The sequence below is a fragment of the Strongylocentrotus purpuratus genome, unplaced genomic scaffold (assembly GCF_000002235.5).
Source record: "Strongylocentrotus purpuratus isolate Spur 01 unplaced genomic scaffold, Spur_5.0 spur5_scaffold_21, whole genome shotgun sequence".
Lineage (NCBI taxonomy): Eukaryota > Metazoa > Echinodermata > Echinoidea > Camarodonta > Strongylocentrotidae > Strongylocentrotus > Strongylocentrotus purpuratus.
The window spans coordinates 11,506,235-11,528,736 of NW_022145607.1; the positions used below are offsets into that span (position 1 = coordinate 11,506,235).

Sequence of the window (22,502 nt, forward strand, 5' to 3'; positions counted from 1 at the left end):
TATCAGATTAAAGTCGTCCGCGTAGGGTGTCGTTATTATTTTCCTGTCTCCCCATTTGTATCCGAACTGATCCTGCTGTTCCTTCAGATATTCTAGAACGGGATTAAAACACATTAGGAAAATTGTAGGAGACAGGGGGTCCCCTTGAAATACTCCGCGCTTGAATTCGAAGGGTTTTGTTATCCATCCGGGGCCTCTTACTCTGCCATTCAATCGTGAATACAGCGTTGCTACGTATCTCGCAATTGGCGTCGGTATTGCGTAACGCTCCATTGATGATGTGATCAGCTGGTGGCTTACGCTGCCAAATGCATCCGCCAAATCGAAGAATGTAGTGTGAAGCGATCTTTTCTTGCACTTTGCGTCACTCAAAATTTCATGTAGAACAATATTATGTTCGATGCATCCGTTCACTCCGTCAATAAAAGCCTTTTGAACTGTTTTATCGATGAAGTTATTTTCGGTAAGATAGGACATTGATCTTTCAGCAATAATCTGGTGGAAGACTTTGCTGATACAAGATGTTAACGAAATCATACGAAAGTTTTCTGGCTTATCGGTATCCCCTGACTTATATATGAGCGTTACTTTAGATTCTGACCAACTTTCGGGCGGGTCACCAGAGTCAAGAATCTTGTTATACAGGGTTGCAAGGAAGTGGTGCACAGAGTCCAAATGTTTTATCATTCCGTACATAAGGCCATCATTTCCAGGTGCTGACATAGCTTTTTTCCGTCTTAACACATTTTTAACGTCTTTCGGTTTAATTGGAGTCATGTCAAACTCGAAGCGGTCAGGGGTATTAATATTCACATAAGGAAACCAGTTCAGAGAACCGATATTAATCACATTTGGTGTGCTGTATTTATCTCCAAAATAATTATTAGCAACGTCTTCAGAAAATAATGGTTTTGTTGGTGACTCGTTGAGCGAACCGCTACATGCAGCTTTCGAGAATTCATAAAAGTTATTCCGGTATCTTTTTTCCATGTGTGATCTAGATTTATCACATTTGTTTTGTTTATCTTGTTTCCTCAAGTACGACACAGTTTTGACTGCCGCTCTAAAAGCCTTTCTGTCCTCGGCTGTTCCATTTTTACCAAAGGCCCTTTTCCGAAGAACGTTCTTACACTTTCGGGCTTGGATTAGTGATTTTGGTTCATGTTCAATGTACGTGTCGCTTAATTTCTTGTCCACAAAGTCATCTTGACCACTAAAGTATTCTGTCAGAATGCTCGTTAGGTCGTCAGCTGCGGACTTCGGGGTAACAATACCGGCACCAAGATCGTGGTGTAGCAATGTTAAACGGTCTTTTATCGCGGCATTGTGGGGTTGCCATTCGGTGGCCCTCAGATTTGGGACGTTGAATCTCAGACAATTAGCCTGGAATGTGAAGAACAATAGTAACGACCCAATGAGCACGTATGGAGGCATTGCGGTTGTTAGGTGATTCGTCGCCGGTAGTTGTAGGGTAGGAAAAATCGAAAGTTCCGATATATCGAGAGTGAAGATATATGAAAAACGTACCTTATCTTTTTAGGGCTCCAGGTTCACATATAAGTCACCAAACGAAATGATATATGATCACAAGACTACAGATGATATTAATATATCAGTATACAGCACAAATAACAATTTGTTGGGGGCTGCCAGTAGCAAAGTTGCAGAGATTTGCAGTGGTGTGATTACCGAGCTACCAGCGCCATTTCCCGCTTGTAAAATATCGTCTGGGCGATTTATGAATAGCGACCCTCATCTCCCGTTATGAATAGCGGTCCTTATGATCAACGAACCTTATTTTATTATGAATAGTGACCCTCCTTTACCATGATGAATAGCGGACCAGGAAGTACGGGAATTTACACGCTATGAATAGCGGTCCTTATGAATAGCGGATCTTATGAATAGCGGTCTAGCGAATAGACCACGAGCAGTTCATGGAAGAAGATGAAATTGTGAAAATGCATTCTTCGTTATGTCAATTAGGGTCAAAGGTGTAACTGCTTATTGTATGGGGTCAATTGTCATATATCGTCTCAATCTATCTTCCATAGATCCATAATGGTCAATATACTACACAGTTGAAACTTTTCATATGGATAGACCTTAAAGGTAAAGACCAGTTATGGTCATGCGATTGCATTGTGAAAGAAACGTTGTGGAATCGATCAGAAAAGGTTGACCATCTAGCATATAAGTATTGGTGTGTACTGCAAGGTTTTGGAATCATCAAAATGATAAGAAATTTGGCCCAGTCTTCGTAAAGTTACAAGCACTGTACACAGAAAGATGTATATGGGACTATACGCACACGTGCGCGACACATGCGTTTATCTCTCACAGACCATGTAGATAAACTAATTTACCAAACATATCAATTAGTAGGCGGTTTCCCGGCAAAATTGTTATCATCATGTATTAGTCAAAACATATTCTTTCACATGATTGGTAATAAGAGCTTCCGTTTTAATTTTTGAAATTGGGGCGTTTCCAATACTGGTTTTTACCTTTAATAGGAAGAGCATTTTAGTATAGTATTAATGACTGCTTTGAGAGAAATAGTTGTTTTTATACGCTCAAGGGAAGGTTAGAATTGTGCTATTGCCCCGAGGCGTGCCGAGGGCAATAGCCCAATTGTAACCTTCCCGAGAGCGTATAAAACAACTATTTCTCGAATATTAAAGTAGTCATTAATACTTTTATATGCCGAGAAAAAATAGACTAAAAAATAACAAATAAAAAATAAAAAACTTTTGTCGAAGATGGGATTCGAACTCCTGCGTTCAAAAGGTGGAGAGGGTAAAGTCAGCGCCATTGACCGCTCGGCCAGCGCGCTCTGTCACCATGCACAGTAGTTTTCTCTAATATATACACTAAAATGGATTGAAAACGGCTTCGAGTGGTGGATGCTTCGCCGCTGCTCCATTAAACGGGCCCTTCTTTTACTTTTGCAATGCATATTGGCACGAACTTAGATCAAGATCTATCGGCAGATGTTGTCTCTTTGTTTTTGGAAGTTTATTTTCGTCTTCATGTCAACAATGCAAGATAAAATTGTCGGTAAGATCGATCGAGATTCAATTGTATTGAAATTACCGACCAATTCTTCGCACACGTACGGTATCCTCGATCGCTCAGACCATTTTTTAACATGTAAACCTATGGGGTAACCATGGAGACTGACCTATTTTCCCAATAACCATGGTTATTGGGATTTTGAACTGTTTTAACAATGGTTACTGGGAATTTTCGGGAACAGTTAAAGTTTATGAATACAATTTCGACCAATCAGATGGCTGGATTTCTTAAGTGAGGTATATAAAAGATAATATAAAATCGTGAAAATACATTCTTCATTATTTAAAACATTAGAATACGTATATCCTAAATTGTCAAAGTGACAAATTCAAGTTATTATTATTCCCATTCATTATTCTGCCATTAATTTGTTCGCAGGATATCTCATGAATGAATAAAGCCATTATCATGAAACTTGCCATGATGATTAATATTAGCATAACTTAGAATTGTGACACTTTTCAATAACTCAAAATCATCGTGACGTCATCCAGGCGTTATTTTGTGGAAATCGACTTTTAATCATATCTTCATAACGAGTCATCAAAACTGAACCATATTTAAAACACACGAACTTCATGTCAAGGTTCGACATAACATCTCATCAAAATCCGCGCGCGTCTGAATTTTAAAATGCTCAAATTCACTTTTTAATCAAAACAGAGTATGTTCTAGGCCATTTTAATAATTTCGAAAATTATGCACGCGCGTTTTTGCGTGTAACGCCATTACACAACAAAGAAACGCAATTTTTTGTTCTTTCATGATATTTCATAATAATAATAAATAATAATAGATCACACTTATAACGCGCCTAATACATTGTTTCTAGGCGCAGTGGTGCTGTTGTCCCAGCAGCCATTAAGTGAAGTAATATCCTTACACGAAATAACGGAGTGCGCGTCCATTTAAAGTTGAAATTCAAAGAAAATCCCAAATATGTCAACTAATGTATGACTAGAAACTGGTAATCTAACAGATGGCCTACAAGTTATAGGTTAACTACATATCGGGTGATTTATAAAAAAAAAAATACAAATACAACCACCTCCATAGCAGCTGGGATATACCAGAGATTCGCCGGAAAAATAACGATGTTTTAATGACGTTACTATATGGACCAACACTGCCCAAGCAGACGACATCCCATAGAGAATGAACATAATTGCAAAGCTATTATTTGTCAAATTATAATGAGTTTAGTGTATATAAATGTAATGGCATGTCAAACCATTCAAAAGGGGATATGACCTGATTCTGATAACTAAAATCTTTTGCTTGTAAATACACAGGATTGGGGTTAATTAACAATCAAAGAAACCAGACTTTCACATTGAAAACCCCCTGGAATGATATTAAGGACGGCATTTGTTCCCTCTTGAAACGCCGAACATACCCCGATGTGTGCAGCTGAATATACAATGGCGTCTTATTTTGTTTACAAGCGACAGATTCCTTTATTTTTGTATCACTGCATTTGTCATCAAAATAAAACCATGCGCGGGGTTAAGAGTGAGGCAATAGATTATACATTTAGCCTGACGGTAGTGAAGTAAGAGAAAGGACTCGAGAAAAGATGAAAACATAGGCACTGAAAATGTGTGAGATGTCATGGGGCATCGTCTGCTTGTGCAAGTCATGTCCATACTGTGATCTCACACATCTCAGTAGCGTTCGGAGAGCTCTTCCGGTGCTATGCCGGGGCTGTATTTAAGAGTTTTGTAATTTATGATAATCGTTACTTCTAATATTTTCAAGCATTGAATTTTGATAACCACGTCGAATCAAAGTTTCAACTTTGCAATAATGAAAATAAATTTAGTTTTTAAAATCAATGAATAGACCTAGACCCCCAATTGTTCTTTTATTTTGATTATATGAGTCGGAGATATGATTTCATTTCTCATTTGGCCATTAAGTACATCATCGTCATCATAATGGCCTTGGAAGTCAAAATACGAATTTGCATATTATGACGTCAACATATTTACAGAAAATGATTGTATCTCTGCAAATGTTGATCAATTTTCTTCTAAATTTTTGATACGTTGTAGCTGAGACAATTCTTCACAAGATTATTACCAATATTTATTCATTTTGATGACGTCATTAGATTGTTTGCTTAATATGCGTCTTATGCCTATGGGAGGTGAATGATACTACATTCCAGTCTAGACTTGTTCATTATATTGCGTATGTAGTGCGTCGAAATATCAGTTCAATGATTGGTAGGCTCTGCAATCAGGCGAAAATTTGAGCTTGTTTAGTAAATTAATCATATAACAATTGTCTATCGCATTCATGAAGGGGGCGCTATACCACTTTTAATCATTGTCATCGTCATTTAAAACAAATAAATCATCATCATCAATATCTTTATTATCGTATTTATGAATATTATCATTAGATCATCATCGGCACACTTTCATGATACAATTTTTCGAATTTTGCTCAGGTATTTGGTACGTGATGATTTAAATGGTAGAAATGAACTTGTGTCCTATTCATTCTAGTCTTATTCATTTGCATTATGTTTTATTCATTCAAGTTCTAATGTTTCTGACTGTTTTCAAGACAATATTTTTTTTGTCGATCATAGTTCTATGCAGCTTGATATCTCACGGTAATTTTGAGAGAAAAGCAATGCAAGCAATGATTTCTGAATTGTAGCGACAATCGCGTTCGCCTTTGCTGTTCTTCAATAATATTTGACAAGCAGTATTAATTAATTTTTCAAGGACTCATGATACATTCGTTTAACAGTTGATTACCCTCGGTTGATTCTTTTGTTCGGATTATTTGGCGGGGAAAATGTATTATTATTCTTATTTGTCCATCGTCTCTACGATGCTCTTTGAATCAAAAACAGCTTTTAGTGTTAGGCTTCCTGAAAGAAATTTCAATTGTTGTTAAGAATTTTTTGGTTGCACTCTGTAGATTATGATGATGTGTTTGATCTTTTTTTCAATACAAGATCAAACACATGATGAAAATCTACTGGCTGCATACCAATAAGTTCTTGACAACAATAACAATATGTGAGCTAGTGCTATTCGGTGTGGCGTACACATGGGAATCACATGGTAGATAAAATTATGATCATCAGTACTGAGTCAAATAAATTAAAGAGAACTGAATTTGAACCCGGGCCATAGGCTACCCCCTCTCATTCTCTCTCCCTCTCACTCCCTCTTCGTCGCCTTACCTTTCCCTCTCTTACCTCCCTGTGCATTTGTATGCCTCGATAATACAAAAAATAAACAATTAGATTCTTTCTTTTCCCCTCCTTCTTCCTAGTACATGTAGTAGGAGTAGTACTAGAAGCAGTATCACAATAATAATGACAACAATTATTATTATGGTTGGTGGTGTTACTAATGTTATTTTTGTAATTATTATGTTTGTTATTGTGATTATTATCCTTATCATGATTCTTATCGTTAATATAGGTTATTATTGTAATTATTATAATCATTATTATTGTTATCATTATGATGAATATGAACATGATGAATTTGATGACGATTAGTATAAGTATATAGTATTATTATAATTGTTATCATATCATTATTATCATCTGTATTATCAGCATAATCTACAATGGCAGTAGTGTAGTATAGTACATGAAGAAGTAGGCCTAATAGTAGAGGTATCATTCTGATCATTATTATTCTGATTATCTTTTGCAATACGTCTAGACGATAAACTCATGACAATTGACAATTGTCATGAATCATTGTCTTTAAGCTTACCATTAAATGCATCTGGTTCGAATTTTGCTCAGGTATTTGGTACGTGATGATTTAAATGGTAGAAATGAACTTGTGTCCTATTTATTCTAGTCTTATTCATTTGCATTATGTTTTATTCATTCAAGTTCTAATGTTTCTGACTGTTTTTAAGACAATATCTTTTGTGTCGATCATAGTTCTATGTAGCTTGATATCTCACGGTAATTTTGAGAGAAAAGCAATGCAAGCAATGATTTCTGAATTGTAGCGACAATCGCGTTCGCCTTTGCTGTTCTTCAATAATATTTGACAAGCAATGTTATTTAATTTTTCAAGGACTCATGATACATTCGTTTAACAGTTGATTACCCTCGGTTGATTCTTTTGTTCGGATTATTTGGCGGAGAAAATGTATTATTGAAAATGTATTAGTAAATGTATTATTATTCTTATTTGTTCATCGTCTCTACGATGCTCTTTGAATCAAAAACAACTTTTAGTGTTAGGCTTCCTGAAAGAAATTTCAATTGTTGTTAAGACATTTTTGGCTGCACTCTGTAGATTATGATGATGTGTTTGATCTTTTTTTCAATACAAGATCAAACACATGATGAAAATCTACTGGCTGCATGCTAATAAGTTCTTGACAACAATAACAAAATGTGAGCTAGTGTTATTCGGTGTGGCGTACACATGGGAATCACATGGTAGATAAAATTATGATCACACTGGGTCAAATAAATTAAAGAGAACTGAATTTGAACCCGGGCCATGGGCTATCCCCTCTCATTCTCTCTCCCTCTCTCTCCCTCTTCGTCGCCATACTTTCCCCTCTTTTACCTCCCTGTGCATTTGTATGCCTCGATAATACAGAAAACAAACAATAAGATTCTTCCTCTTCCCCTTCTTCTTCCTAGTACATGTAGTAGGAGTAGTATTAGAAGCAGTATCACAATAATAATGACAACAATTATTATTATGGTTGGTGGTGTTACTAATGTTATTTTTGTAATTATCAGGTGGGCTGTATATCGTACAGACCACCTTATAATTTCGTTAGAATTGCCTTTGTTTATTTATTTATTTAATATCAGGTGGGCTGTATATCGTACAGACCACCTTATAATTTCGTTATATTTGCCTTTATTACCAGGTGGGCTGTATCTTATACAGACCACCTTATAATTTTGTTTTTATACAAATAACCATTGAATTGGTACCTATGATACTCCTCAATTACTTGCTGTTTCATCATTATCATTCCAATCAGCATTTTCCCTCTTACAAATTTACAAGCTACATAGCTGTTACTGGCCTGTGTATATAATATATACGCATACAACACTGATCTTTATGATGTCTTTAACGTGACATATCTTCTTCTCCCCTTGCAAACGAGAAAGAAAACAAGGTCATTAAAAGGGATTAAGCGACAAATAATGATTGTGATTCAAATTGATGCGAATATTTGTTTGAATAAGCACTGCTATTCACCCGAATCTTCTTTGTAAAAACAACTTTTACAAATCTCAGTCATGCTTACTGAGTTGAGACGTTCCATTCAATGTAAAATACTCATTAAAGATTACACTTCTCCTAATCTGAAAGTGATCTTACACCACAGTGGCAGATTTGCATGGCTGAGATTTGTAAAAGTCGTTTTTACAAAGAAGATTCTGGTGAAAAGCATTGCTTATTCAAAAAAATCCTTGCATCAATTTGAATCACATTTTGTCGCATGATCCTTTTATTAAATAACCTTGTTTTCTTTTTTGTTTGCAGGGGGAAAAGAAGCTATGTCACGTTAAGAAATCATAAAGATCAGTTGTATTATGCGTAATTATATACATTATGATACCAGAACAAATGTTGATTATCAGAATGTCATTTTGGAATACCTCTATACAAATACCACATTGTCTTTAGCCCGTATCAGTATTAGTATCATGCAATATAAAGCTATTATTCTTTCTTTAATTCAGTATAATGCTTTTCCTCAAAAATAGTTTTGCCATTTTGTTAGGGTTGAGACGCTAAGAAATGGTTTCAAATGTACATTACACGAACCCTGAACCATTGCAAAATGATGGTGGTTCTCTCTCTCTCTCTCTCTCTCTTTACTTTAATCATGCATTATCAACTACATATAAAGCAGCAACCAAAAACTTAGGGTTATCTGAGATAGGTGAAAGTAAGAGTTAAAAAGAAAGTCATGCTAAAACGGCGCTTCACTCCCCCCCCCCCCCCCCATGAAAAAAATTAAATAGATTAGTAGTCCTCCTCTCCAGCACCCCCCCCCCCCCGCTTTAATATCACATTTTCACTTGGCAGCCCAAGGGGGCCGGGGATGGGAGGAGGGGGTTAAACCCCTAACCCCCCCCCCCCCCGTAGATCTGCCCATGTTACCATATCATTCCACGACATCTTGGTCTTCCTCTTCTTCTCAATAGGGACTTTTAGATTTGCGTGGACGTGGACGTGTTACCTCCTTTTAAGGCACTGGCAGTCACATGTCACGTCCTTTTAAGGACTGGCACTGCCTTAAAAGGAGGTCACACGTTTCAGTCCACGTTCCCATCGTGCAAATCTAAAGGTCCCTAATATTGATTTACTGGTCGAGGTTCATTATTTGCTAGTCATTTGAAATCACTAGATTTCAGCGGGTTAACGCTTTCACAACGAAAAACTTCTCCATGACCATGTTTCTGCCCTTGCGCGATCGCCTCCAGCTCCAGCAGACATAGCGCGGCAGCGTGCACACGTACCGCTACTAAGGGCGCAGTAGGCCTATAACCACTGCTGACGGCGGCACTGCACTGTGAGCTGAATCGGTAATAATAGGCCTACTCATAAAACAAGAAATCTTGCACGCTAATCTAAGTTCCATTTCATTTGAAAATTGAAACTCAATATTGTGTTAAAGTTATAACAGAAAAGAAAATCTTTATATTATAATTCCATGGGGGCGATTTTTAATTTTGCAATCGCCCCCGTGAGCAACCTGACGGGGGCGATTATGTAGCTCACGGGGGCGAATCGCCCACCGCCCCCGTGTATTTTGAGCGCTGGGTGGGCTGTATATCGTACAGACCACCTTATAATTTTGTTAAAATTGCCTTTATTATTAAGTGGGCTGTATCTAATACAGACCACCTTATAATTTTGTTAAAATTGCCTTTATTATCAGGTGGGCTGTATATCGTACAGACCACCTTATAATTTCGTTATATTTGCCTTTATTACCAGGTGGGCTGTATCTTATACAGACCACCTTATAATTTTGTTAAAATCGCCTTTATTATTCTTTATTGTCAGGTGGGCTGAATATCGTACAGACCACCTTATAATTTCGTTAGAATTGCCTTTATTATTTATTTATTCATCAGGTGGGCTGTATATCGTACAGACCACCTTATAATTTCGTTAGAATTGCCTTTATTTATTTATCAGGTGGGCTGTATCTAATACAGACCACCTTATAATTTTGTTAAAATTGCCTTTATTATCAGGTGGGCTGTATATCGTAAAGACCACCTTATAATTTCGTTAGAATTGCCTTTATTATTAATTTTACTTATTTCAAACCACTTTTTTGTAAGCCCGATTACTTGAAAATGGCTCAATCAAATGCCTTCAAGTTTGGCACACATATGTACAGTGCGTCCCAGAAAAAACAAAACCGAGAAGTATCGATGTTCTATCATAACTTAATCACAACTATAATTAATGAATGATACATATTTGGAAAGCTTAGAGTCTCCTCTTTCATGTGATGCTACTCAGATAATCTGAATTTCGAAGAAAAATTCACATTTCTAAAAAGTTGAGTTTCTGCCCTTTCATATGACACCTCAATCAGGAAAAATGAGCGAGGAATGACAAAGTTCTGTTTGTTTAAAGTAGTGCTTGCATTTCCATAATGTTATTAAACGAATTCGTTTTCACTGGCTGCCTGCCGTATCAATAAACGAAATTAATAATAATAATAATAATAATATTTGCATTTATATAGCGCTCATTACAGTAAATGTATCACAGCGCTTTACATATCATATACATATATAAGAATATCAATAACAAAATAACTTATGAACTGATTACATTTCCTGGTTACGCATAAAAAAAAAAATTAAAAAAAAATTGTCTTACAAAATAACTTATAAACTACATGTAATATTACAGGTACAGATTAAGTATTAAATAGAAATGTCTTAAGGGACTTCTGGAACTGAGAAAGGGATGACGACGTCCGTACGTTCTGGGGGAGGTTGTTCCATAGGCGTGGTGCAGCAGAAGAGAAGGATTTGTCACCTGTACATGTATTGGTCCTTGGAACTGCGAGTAGTGCTGGGTCATTGCTTGATCGGAGCCCTGGTCTTGCTGTTTGATGCTTACGTAAGAGTTTCGTGAGGTAGTTGGGAGCAGAATTATTAAGACATTTGTATGTAATAGTCAGAATTTTGTATGTTATGCGCTTTTCAACGGGGAGCCAATGAAGTTGTTGTAGGAAAGGTGTTACATGGTCGTACTTCTTGGCCCGAAAAACCAACTTTGCAGCACGGTTCTGAGCTCGCTGCAGACGCTTCACATTTAATGCAGAAGTGCCACAGAGAAGGGAGTTTGCATAGTCGATCCTAGACGAGACGAGCGCTCTCACAGCATGCTCACATGCAGACTGGTCCAGGAAGGGCCTGATGCGTGCTATGTTGGACAAATGAAAGTGAAGCGAACTGGATAGAGATGACACGTGGCGATTCAACTTCAGATTAGCGTCAATCTCAACACCCAAACTTCGGATAGAGGTTGAAGGCTCGATAACTGTACCACCAATGGTCAGAACAATCCCTGATATGAGATGTCGATAGCGTGGACTAGCAACAATAAGGAAATCCGTTTTTTCAGAGTTCAGTTTCAACATGTTGCTCTTCATCCATTGTTGCAGATTGATGATACACGCAGATAATGACTCAAGAGCAGCTGTCATTGCATGCCTGTCCTTTGGATCGACAGAGATGTACAGTTGCACGTCATCTGCATAGATGTGGTGTTGTATCCCTGCATGATGCTTGATGATATCAGCTACAGGATGAGTGTATAAACTGAAAAGTTGAGGACCAACCACTGAGCCTTGTGGAACTCCGAATCTCAGAGGTTTTTGTTCTGATAGCTCATTCACAACCTTCATCCTGAAGCTTCTGTCTGACAGGTACGAGTCAAACCACGATCTCACCATTCCTGAGATGCCAAAAAGCTTGTCCATACGCTGTAGAAGTATTGTGTGGTCAACACAGTCAAACGCAGCAGACAGGTCCAGGAATACGACAAAGGTAACCAACCTGTTGTCCAATGCTCCCAGAATGTCATTTTGTACTTTTAGAAGAGCAGTCTCTGTACTGTGCCAACGGCGGTAAGCTGACTGGTTCTCAACGTTCAAATCATGTTCGTCCATGTGGTCCGAGAGTTGAGACAATGCAGCCTTTTCAATGATTTTTGATAGAAAAGGGACGTTTGAGACAGGCCTGTAGTTCTTCAGATCTTCCCTATCAAGATTGCTCTTCTTGATCAGTGGAACTACCACAGCTTCCTTCAGTGCTGAGGGGAAGACACCGCTACTCAATGATGTGTGTACAATTGATGCAATATATGGAAGAAAAGTGTTAATGTTCTCTTTCAAAAGCCACGTTGGTAGTGCATCTAGCGAGCATGTCTTATTTGGTGAAGAACGTATTAATTTGCAGACCGTCTCAAGAGTCACAGTGTCGAAATCTGACAGTTCGGTGATAGGAACAGAGGCATCCGTGATCATCCCATCATCATTACAGGTGTCCGTAACTCCTGCATTACCTGTCATAAGACTTGCTCTAATCTTCTCTACCTTCTGTTCAAAGAAAGTAGCAAACCTCTCTGGTAGTGATGTAGTAGAGCTATCAACCGGTAGAGCCATCGGTAACCTGTTCAAAAGCGTATTCAGAACATGGAACACATTCTTTACGTCTGCACTGCTTAACTGTTCTGTATAGTACTTTGATTTCTCTCTTTCAATGAGCTTGCAGACCGCATGAACCTGGGAGAGATATTGCTGGCGGCTCTCGACTGTATGCGACTTTCTCCAGCGCCTTTCAACTTTACGCCGAAGACGTCTTGCCTGATGAATTTCATCTGTATACCACGGAGGACGAGAGCGAAAACGATGGACACGCTTAGTCGCAGGGCAATGCTGGTCAAGTACTTCCAAAACAGTTTCATTGTAAAATTAACAAAAGACTTAACTCCGTTTTGTTGACAATCGGCCGTAGACGAGAGTCTTCATGCATGGCTGATTGTCAACGAAACGGAGTTAAGTCTTTTGTCGAATCTGTTTTTTGCTACGGCAGGCACCCAGTGAAAACGAATTCGTTTGTTAAAATTATGAAAATGTAAGGGCAACTTTCAACAAACAGAACTTTGTTATTCCTAGCTCATTTTTCTTGACTGAGGTATCATATGAAAGAGCAGAAAATGAACTTTCTAGAAATATGAAATTTTCTTTGAAATTCAAATACCGCCCGCCAAATTACTTTCTGGTTTCCTTCCTTAAAATTGCTTTTAATCACTCATGCGTGAAATATGCATCACGTGAGTAGCATCAACTGAAAGAGGAGACTATAAGCTTTCCAAATATGTATCATTCATTAATCATGGTGGTGATAAAGTTATGATAACACATCGATACTTCTCGGTTTCGTTTTTTCTGGGACGCACTGTATAGGCATATGGACAAAACACAATAACGTTTTCAACTATGACCTTCACTGATGACGTCATCTAGGCGCCATTTTGTAATTTTTTCTGAAAATCAACTTCGTAGCCAAAAGCCATTTTTGATTCATATTTATCATGATTAAGGTCAATATTCGTCAGGTCAATTTCAGGTCCAAAAAAACGCGCGCGTGCGCGTACGTACGCGCGTCAGTGCGCGCGCAAAATATTAAAATGCTCAAAATAATCTCAAAATAATTTTACATACGTTTTAGGCCATTTTAAGCATTTTATAAAAAATCTCGCACACCCGCATGCGCGCGTGTTTTCGCGCGTTCTGGCTTTTTGGAACAAAGAATCGCCAATTTTTCTTTGTCATCATATTTGGCACATTTTCCCAAGCATTTTGATACCTTGTTAACATATTTCTGACCATTAATAACGGAGTGAGCGTCCGTTTAAGATACACGTCCGTGCGTGCGAGCTCTTGTAATACATAGCATATATGGGCAAAAACATGCCTATACAAAATCCATTGTAGCTCTTTAGGATGTAATGTGACGTCAAATTTTGTTTCATATTTTGTAGAGTATGAATTGGAAATATGATTTTTTTTGTCTCATTTGACCCTCAATTAACTCATGACGTGATCATAATGGCCTCCGAACTCAAAATTCCAATTTGCATATTATGACATCAGCATATTTTTGGAAAATTGATTGTATCTCTGTAAATATTGATTGATTTTCTTCCAACTTTCGATATGTTCTAGCTGAGATAATTCACTACAAATGCATTACACATGATTTTTCATTTCGACAAAATCATCATGGCGTATTTTTGCGATTAAAGGAGGAATATCAATTTTTCACTTTTTGCGTGTATTCTTTATGGGACATGACTTTTTTTCAAAACTGGATTCCACATTCCCGTCTTTCGCGAGCAATATCTCCGTCGTTTTAGCTTCGTTTACGCCGAAATTCGAGTATGTTGTAGCTGAGACAATAAGCTATCTTAAATTTGCCCTTTATTTTGTCTCAAATTTAAATTAGACCAGCCCACCTATACTTGTTCAAAACAAGTATTACAAATCTAGTTATTAATATTGTCATCAACATTCATTCATTTCATTTCATCTACATTATTTCATGAAATGCATTCAGAAAATGAAGAAAAAAAGGAAACGAAAATAACCCGTGAAAGAAAAATATTGTCGGCGAAGCATTTGTCACCGGAGCTAGTGTCGCTTCAGGCGGAGCAAATGTCGGCGGAGCAACTGTTGGCGGAGCAATTGTCGGCGGAGCAAATGTCACCGGAGCAATTGTCGCGTTTTGCGGAGCAATTGTCGGCGAAGCAAATGTCGGCGGAGCAAATGTCGCGGAGCAAATGTCGCGGAGCAATCGTCGGCGAAGCATGTGTCGGGTTACCACTAATTATTATGATTTCTGAAACGGTGAGAGCAGCCATGGCAAACGATTTTTGCTAAAATCTAGCAACAATTATTGCTTTCCCCTAAAATTACAATGAGACATAAAGTTAAATGAAATTATGATCGACAACACAATATTGTCTTGAAGAAATTAAAACATATTGGAAATAGAATTAATAAAACATAAATGTGATCATGAAATTCTTTTCAACCGTTAACAAGGTTATACATGTACTAGTAGCCCTAGTGATCACATCCACCACAAAAATAAGGGCCAACAAGCACATCACCACCACCACCATCATCAATCATCATCATCATCATCAACATCACCATCAACAACACCATCGTCATCACCACCACCACCACCATCTCATCATCATCATCATCATCATCATCAACAACACCATCGTCATCATCATCATCATCACCATCATCATCATCATCAACAACACCATCGTCATCATCATCATCATCATCACCACCACCATCATCATCATCACCACCATTATCATCATCACCACCACCACCACCACCATCTCATCATCATCATCATCATCATCATCACCACCAGCATCACCACCACCACCACCACCACCATCTCATCAACATCATCACCACCACCACCATCACCACCACCATCTCATCATCATCATCACCACCACAATCATCACCACCACCACCACCACCACCATCTCATCATCATCACCACCACCACCACCACCACCACCATCTCATCATCATCATCATCACCATCATCATCATCATCATCAACAACACTATCGTCATCATCATCATCATTATCATCACCACCACCATCATCATCACCACCACCATTATCACCATCACCACCACCACCACCACCACCATCTCATCATCATCACCACCACCACCACCAACACCATCATCATCATCATCATCACCATCATCATCATCATCAACAACACCATCGTCACCACCACCATCATCATCACCACCACCACCATCATCATCATCATCACAACCACCATCATCATCACCACCATCATCACCATCATCACCACCATCCTGTCTTCCTGACTAAGAAAAAAAAGACTTACTTCCAACGGATGTTTCACTTCGTCCTCACCGCTCTTCAATGAAATCTCTGACTTTTTTCTCTTCTTTTTCTTCTTCGTGAAATTTAATCCCAAGATGGATTTGGCGAGTCGTAGCGGGAATTCGTCAGAGTCAGGTTTCTCGTCTGAGCTTTGAGACGATGAATCGGCCTGCTTGGCATATGACGGAAGGTCGCCTTGCTCATTGCTCTAATCAACGAATTAAAAGAAAAAATACATTAAAGAATAGAGATGGAGTCGGGTTTGGAACGATTTCAACACATGGCCGAAGTTTCATTATTAATAGTATATCCATATTCCTTCATAGTAGGTCCATGGTATATCGCAAAGAATTCGATAAATAAACCTGAGGCACTCTTAGAAGCCTAGTCCATCACATGTTAAAATACGCAAACTTTACAATGGCCTATCACGTAATCTGGATATGATTTCATTAGGGCATTTAAATTGACCTTGGAGTGACGTCTCGAAAGACTTTGCGATCGTGTTTTGTGTGATAATATCCTAAAATCATCATATGCAATATACATGTACAATGCCAAAGGCGAGCCGAAATCGATCCGCGATCGGTATCTCCAACTTTTGAAAGGATAATATGGTCTTTTGCTAGACCTTTCCTTGACCGGTTTCAAATATATTTCTACTATTTACACTGTTAAGCTAGCTATTACAAAAATAAACGATAGTCCTTGTCTTATAAATAGTGCGATGTATTTAAATCGGTCACAACATAATGTGAATCGCAGGTCTGTAAAGAGACAGGAGTGTATCAGTTTGTGACTGATTCGAGGATTTTCAGTCAATCCGGACGAATCGCAAATCTTGTAAAAGTCAGTTGAGGACGATCATTTACATTTTAGTTCGAGATTGTTTAGTTATAGTCACGGTTATGAGCAAAAGTCTGCTAATGGCGAAACATACTTTTCGACTATGCCATTTCAAAAGATAAGCAAATTTAGGCGCTGTCATCCATATCATTCCATTTTATGGGTTTCAAATTGGACAGCGACTTGTTATCCGAAGATTTACCTGTATTGTAGGAGCCCTGTCGCTGGCTTTTCCGATCGCTGCGAAGTGAAGAGGCCGCTTTCCACCTTTTCCGATATCGTTGACGTCTGCAATGATAAAAATGAATTGTTTGTTTGTTTGTTTATTTTATTTTAGCACGGTGGCATACTTACAGTCAATAGCTGTTCTTCAGCAAGGCCGGGCAATCACAATTTGTATATTTCTTCTCAAGATCAAGGATAAACAACGAGAAGTTTGTAATATTTGAGTTTCATACAGTATTATCAATGCCACCATATTTAGCCATCTCTCCTATATCTTGTATATAATGTTTTTAGTTTAGATTAATTCACGTTTTGCATAATGGACAAGCGAAAGAGAATATTTCTATTTAAAATGTAATCAAAAGTAAGACCTATTTCGTGATCTTACAATAAAGCATAGAATTATGATTTAAATATCGATGTTTTCTGTGAATCAATACAATTAGAACAATATGTAGATAGACAGGGTCCACATTGATGGTGGGGGGGGGGGGGTGGAGCTTGAGTATGTAGGCTCTTCATCCACTCTTCCCATTTTTTGTTTAGAAGACACACTCATTTCATCACGTTTTAGTCAATGTGCTCTTTCCCATGATCCCCCCCCCCCTTCCCTAATTCAAGGAACGCTCTGAATTGAATCATAATTATACCAATCTTGATCCCAAAAATCAATAGGAAAATCACAGGACATATAAATACCTGCACCATACTGAATCAACAACTTGGTCATGAGCACATCGTTGTTGAGGGCGGCATAGTGAAGTGGCCCATTATTCTTCCCATCATGCTCTCTGATGATGGCGGCAAAGCCTTCGGTACCGAGCTTACTAAGCATGTCCATCATCTTCTCATGGTCGCCCATCTTCGCCCCCGCAACCACGATGTCTGTGTACTGTGATTGAAACCCGGAGGAGTACCACTGCAGACAAAAAAAAAATATTACCAAAGATGATGTAAATACTACATTTGAAAGAGAGAAAGAAAAAAAGGAGCTGAATTTCACAAATACTAGCCACAAAGGAAACAGAAATTGGAAAGATGATGTCCTTGAAAGATGAAGCTTCGTTGAATATTCATTGAGCTTAATCTAAATGATATAGTTCTCTGCTAATAAAACACATGATACATTTGACGTTAACAAATGTAATGAATTGTGATATCATGATTTCTTGTATCAAAAAGTAACCAGTTGCTGCAAATATGATGCATGTGATTATTATACTGATTCAAAGAAAGCTACATGCGTTGTAGAAACAGGTATGGAAACCGTAACTTGGTCTCATAATTGGTATCCTAAATTTTTTGATAACTGAGCCATTATGTGCACCATCTCCTCTAAATGTAGATCATTCTCAACATCACTATAAACAACACTGGTTATGGGTCACTGAATACCCACAAGTTCTGCCTCAGTCACACATTTGCGTATTTGACTTGCGTATTGCTGCGTATTTATAGCTAGCCGTTTTAACATTTATTCATATTTCTTGATATCTAGAATAACCATTGCTTTACAACAGAAAATCATTTCTTGAAATCAAGAAATAGAAATAACTTTTTAAACGGCGTGCCATACATACGCAGCAATACGCAAGTCAAATACGCAAAGATGTGACTGAGGCACTAGGGAAGCAAGTCATTTTTAAAGGCATCGAAAATTCATCGAACGCTCCATACAATGCTACGGAAGCGTTAAAGTGCCTTTCTACTTGACGACATGACGAGATATTTTATCTTGTCAAGTCGACTTAATATCCATATCATGTCGACATGTAAAGATATTTAACCTACCATGTCGACTTATCAACTTTTATTAGTCGACATGGCGAAATAAATTATCTTGCCAAGTCGACTTCACAAAAAGTTCATGTTGTCATGGCGACATAAGTTATCTTACCAAGTCGACTTCAAATTTGCCACTCTCCAACAAGTGTAAATCCATACCCGATATTTTTAAGAGCTAGTTACTTGGGTTGTTCGTCTATACAGAACAGTGTCTAAGCGCCCATGAGCTTCACAACATGCTGATATAAACGCTCGATAAAGAGCAATTATTATCATTATTGATAATATTTTGTTTTTGTATATACAATCTGGGGTCATAGTGACAGCTTAGCTGTAGTGACGATTTTTCAATTCATTTAAGAAATCAGAAATTTACTGAAAAAACTTTTTAATTCCATGTGTTACCGTGTAAACTCGAATTTAACGCAATTTGGTATTTCTGAGACACGGTTAATTCTAAAAAAAGATATTTCCAAGACACGGACTGTTGTAATTTATTATGTAAATAATGTTATTCTTGGTTACGCAAAATCGTGGGTTACATTACGTTTAGTTCAGAGCAGAGCAGTTTCCCGGTTATTGATACTTTATCATTTACACTTAGTGTGTAATCTTTCTCCAAGGGGATTCGAACAAATTTCTCCCCGCGATCATCGGCATAGCTCCCAACAGCTACATCCTTAAGAGGTAAGAGGACACATACTCAAAACATAAAAAAAAAAAAACTCAAGGGGGGTTTAACCCCCCCCCCCCCCCCCCCTCCCTGCGTACGCGTCTGCCTGTAACCTTGTTCACTTCGTATAATAGCTGCTTTGTATAACTCATCTCTATGTTTTTTCCTGGTACTTATCGGGTTCAACTGACAGGGATTTTCACTGTCGCCGAGTTTTTTTCCCGGTTTCGTCAATGTTTGGATTGGGTCTTCGCTCCTAGACTACATGTAGTTCATCCAAGTTCAGGACGCCGAACATTTCAGCTTCTCTGAAGTAGAACATTGACAGTCTTCAAAATCAACGTCGTGACGCGTCGCTTGTCGACAAGTCTCCGCATTGAAATTGCATTTGAAAGGCATTGAAGCTTGATATCCTATTATTCATATCTCATTATATTCTCAAATCAAAATTTTAGTCTATGTATATTCATGCAAAACTGAATATCTTTGAGTGTATGAACTAATACATGAATATATACATTGTTATTTTAGTACTGCGTTCAATTTATTGTCTGGTCAGGTTTTTCTTCGATTATAATTACAGACATCTTCACTTTGTCAAATGTAAAAACCAGTTCAATTGCTGAATTATAAATTGAACTCATTGAACTGTATTTATTTTGTTTCCAAGTGCTTATTTATCTTGAGAGATCACAGTTAAAAAGTTAAGATGCTGAGTCGCCGTGTTTCATTCATTGGTGTGTTTAAATTGTTAATGCTTAAAAACGTATCAATACTTTCACTCCCATAATTTAGAAAAGTCAGTAACGTCCCAACATAGTAACCATTTGAGTTAGACGATTTTAAGTTGGGTCATTTCAGAATAGGACTTTTTCTTTTGCCACGCTCCAATACCGTGCATGAAAACACACTTTTTAAAACGTGATTAAATAGAGTGCTATTCATGATATTAGACTAATGAGAGAAGCCATTCTCCTTTTTTGTAGTGGGTACATGTTGTGGGGGAAGGGCGAAGCTTAGCTGTATAGATACTAAGTTGATCATAGAGAGAGAGATATATAGAGGGATATTAAAGTCTTGCACAAAAGAAAGGAGAACAAAATCAAGAAAAAGAGAACAAGAAAGGAGAGATAATGCAGAGTATGCCACACTGATCACATATAATGTTCTTCTTCGGCTGTTACTTTTTTGTTTGTTTTTGCTTGTTCTTATTTCATTTTCATTTTTCTCTTCTTCTTGTTTTTGTTCGCTTCTCACGCGAAATCCGCACTCTATTACCTATCAATTACAAAAGTTTCATAATTACTCGATACTTTATGCGGGGGCGGGGCGGGGGCGTTCATGCAAAAAGTTGGTAACCAGACGTAGTTCAATAACCTGAAATAATACATTTGTCTGTGGGGCTACTGCGATGTAGCGAAGTACATGGAGAAGGTGTAACAGGGTAATCACCCCATCTCGGATATTTCGAACCTTTCAGGGATTAAAAAAAAAAGATCCTTATAGTCTCATAACTATTCGCTTTACTTGGAAATATATTATACTCGTCGTTTAATTTTTATATATTAAAATCCGCAGGGATAGCAAACACGTTTGTTATTATTTTATTATTTTAATATGGGGACACAGCTAAATAGCAAAAACTACGTGATATCGACGATTATTTTACTAATGCAACGACACAATGCTTCAACACTCACTTATTCAAGGAGTATGAGATCACCCACTTGACCTTGAAGCAGCCTAGCACTTCAGAACTCCTAAGATGCTCCTATACTCTGCAAATCTTCTAGAGTCTCTTGAAAACACGCCTTATTCTGTAACCTTAGTTGAATTAAAATAATGTTTTTAATAAAGTAGAGCATTTTGTACATATTTTGTTGTTGCTGTATTATTACATCATATGATCTGTTCTGCAACCTATAAATTCCTTGTACTGTATCATATACTTTCTCTAAATCATCATCATTATTATTATTATTATTATTATTATTATTATTATTATTATTATTATTATTATTATTATTATTATTATTATTTACTGACCTTTATGGTCAAATGCAGTTTGTTAACTTGTATTTAGTATTTTCCCGCTCATATTTAGTAAGCTATATTTTAATTATTACTACTACATGTACTACTCCTACCAAGACATTTCGTTCAACGACTTGCATAATAATAATATTAACAATAGTGGGTTCTTGTACATAATACCGCTCATGTCTGTCAGATTTGACACTCCTGGCGCTCAACGATTGTTACCCTATAGCCAACAGCCTGCCTGTAGTGATCGTGAAGAAGTTCCCCTCAGACAAATCCCCTCCTTAACTTGTTATGCCCACTCACAAATCGATAATGTTAGGGGGAAATGCTTTTTGGACCGTATCAAATCGTTCATCGAAGTTTAATGAACGCCTTCAATTAACAAAATCTAGAAAACCTTGAAAAGAAAAGAAGGTTTAAGCAAAGGAGTCGCTATTGTTACTCCCGCATTGAGGGGCCTAATCAATGTTCCGGAGAAACAGATTGCATTGCATTTGTGTATCCAATACAACCCATGTATGAAGGGGATTGGATCAGGTAGTGGCGTAGCGTTGTTTTAGACTGATGGGAGGGGGCACTGGTGTGGGGTGGTCGGTGTTACTTTTTGGGAGTAAGGTGTCGTAATATCGTTTCGGGTAGCTCTTCCTTTTTTTCTGTATAATGTTCGGCCTACCTAGCAACAATTAGTGTATGTAATTTGCATTCTCATTGTAACGCGGCACTTAACAAAGATTTATGCATTAGATTCGACTACATTACGAAAATGGTCAGTTGCCAGGTACTCATTTACACATGTGGGTGGAGAGCGGCAAATGTGGAACAATATCTTGCCAAAAGACGTCAATAGTGCCAGGCCATTGGATTGATAGTCAAGTG

The 22,502-nt window shown here is 37.7% G+C and overlaps 1 protein-coding gene across 1 annotated transcript in view; it reads right to left on the reverse strand.

Annotated features, from left to right (window-relative positions):
• The window catches only part of LOC586866 (transient receptor potential cation channel subfamily A member 1 homolog), a 52,407-nt gene that overhangs the window by 26,724 nt on the left and 3,181 nt on the right, over positions 1-22,502 (reverse strand). Inside the window, exons 2-4 of the mRNA XM_030994932.1 lie at positions 17,825-18,044; positions 17,103-17,188; positions 16,056-16,262 (exon numbers count right to left, since the gene is read on the reverse strand). Coding sequence (XP_030850792.1) covers positions 16,056-16,262; positions 17,103-17,188; positions 17,825-18,044 — 513 coding nt within the window. The remainder of the gene's footprint in view (positions 1-16,055; positions 16,263-17,102; positions 17,189-17,824; positions 18,045-22,502) is intronic.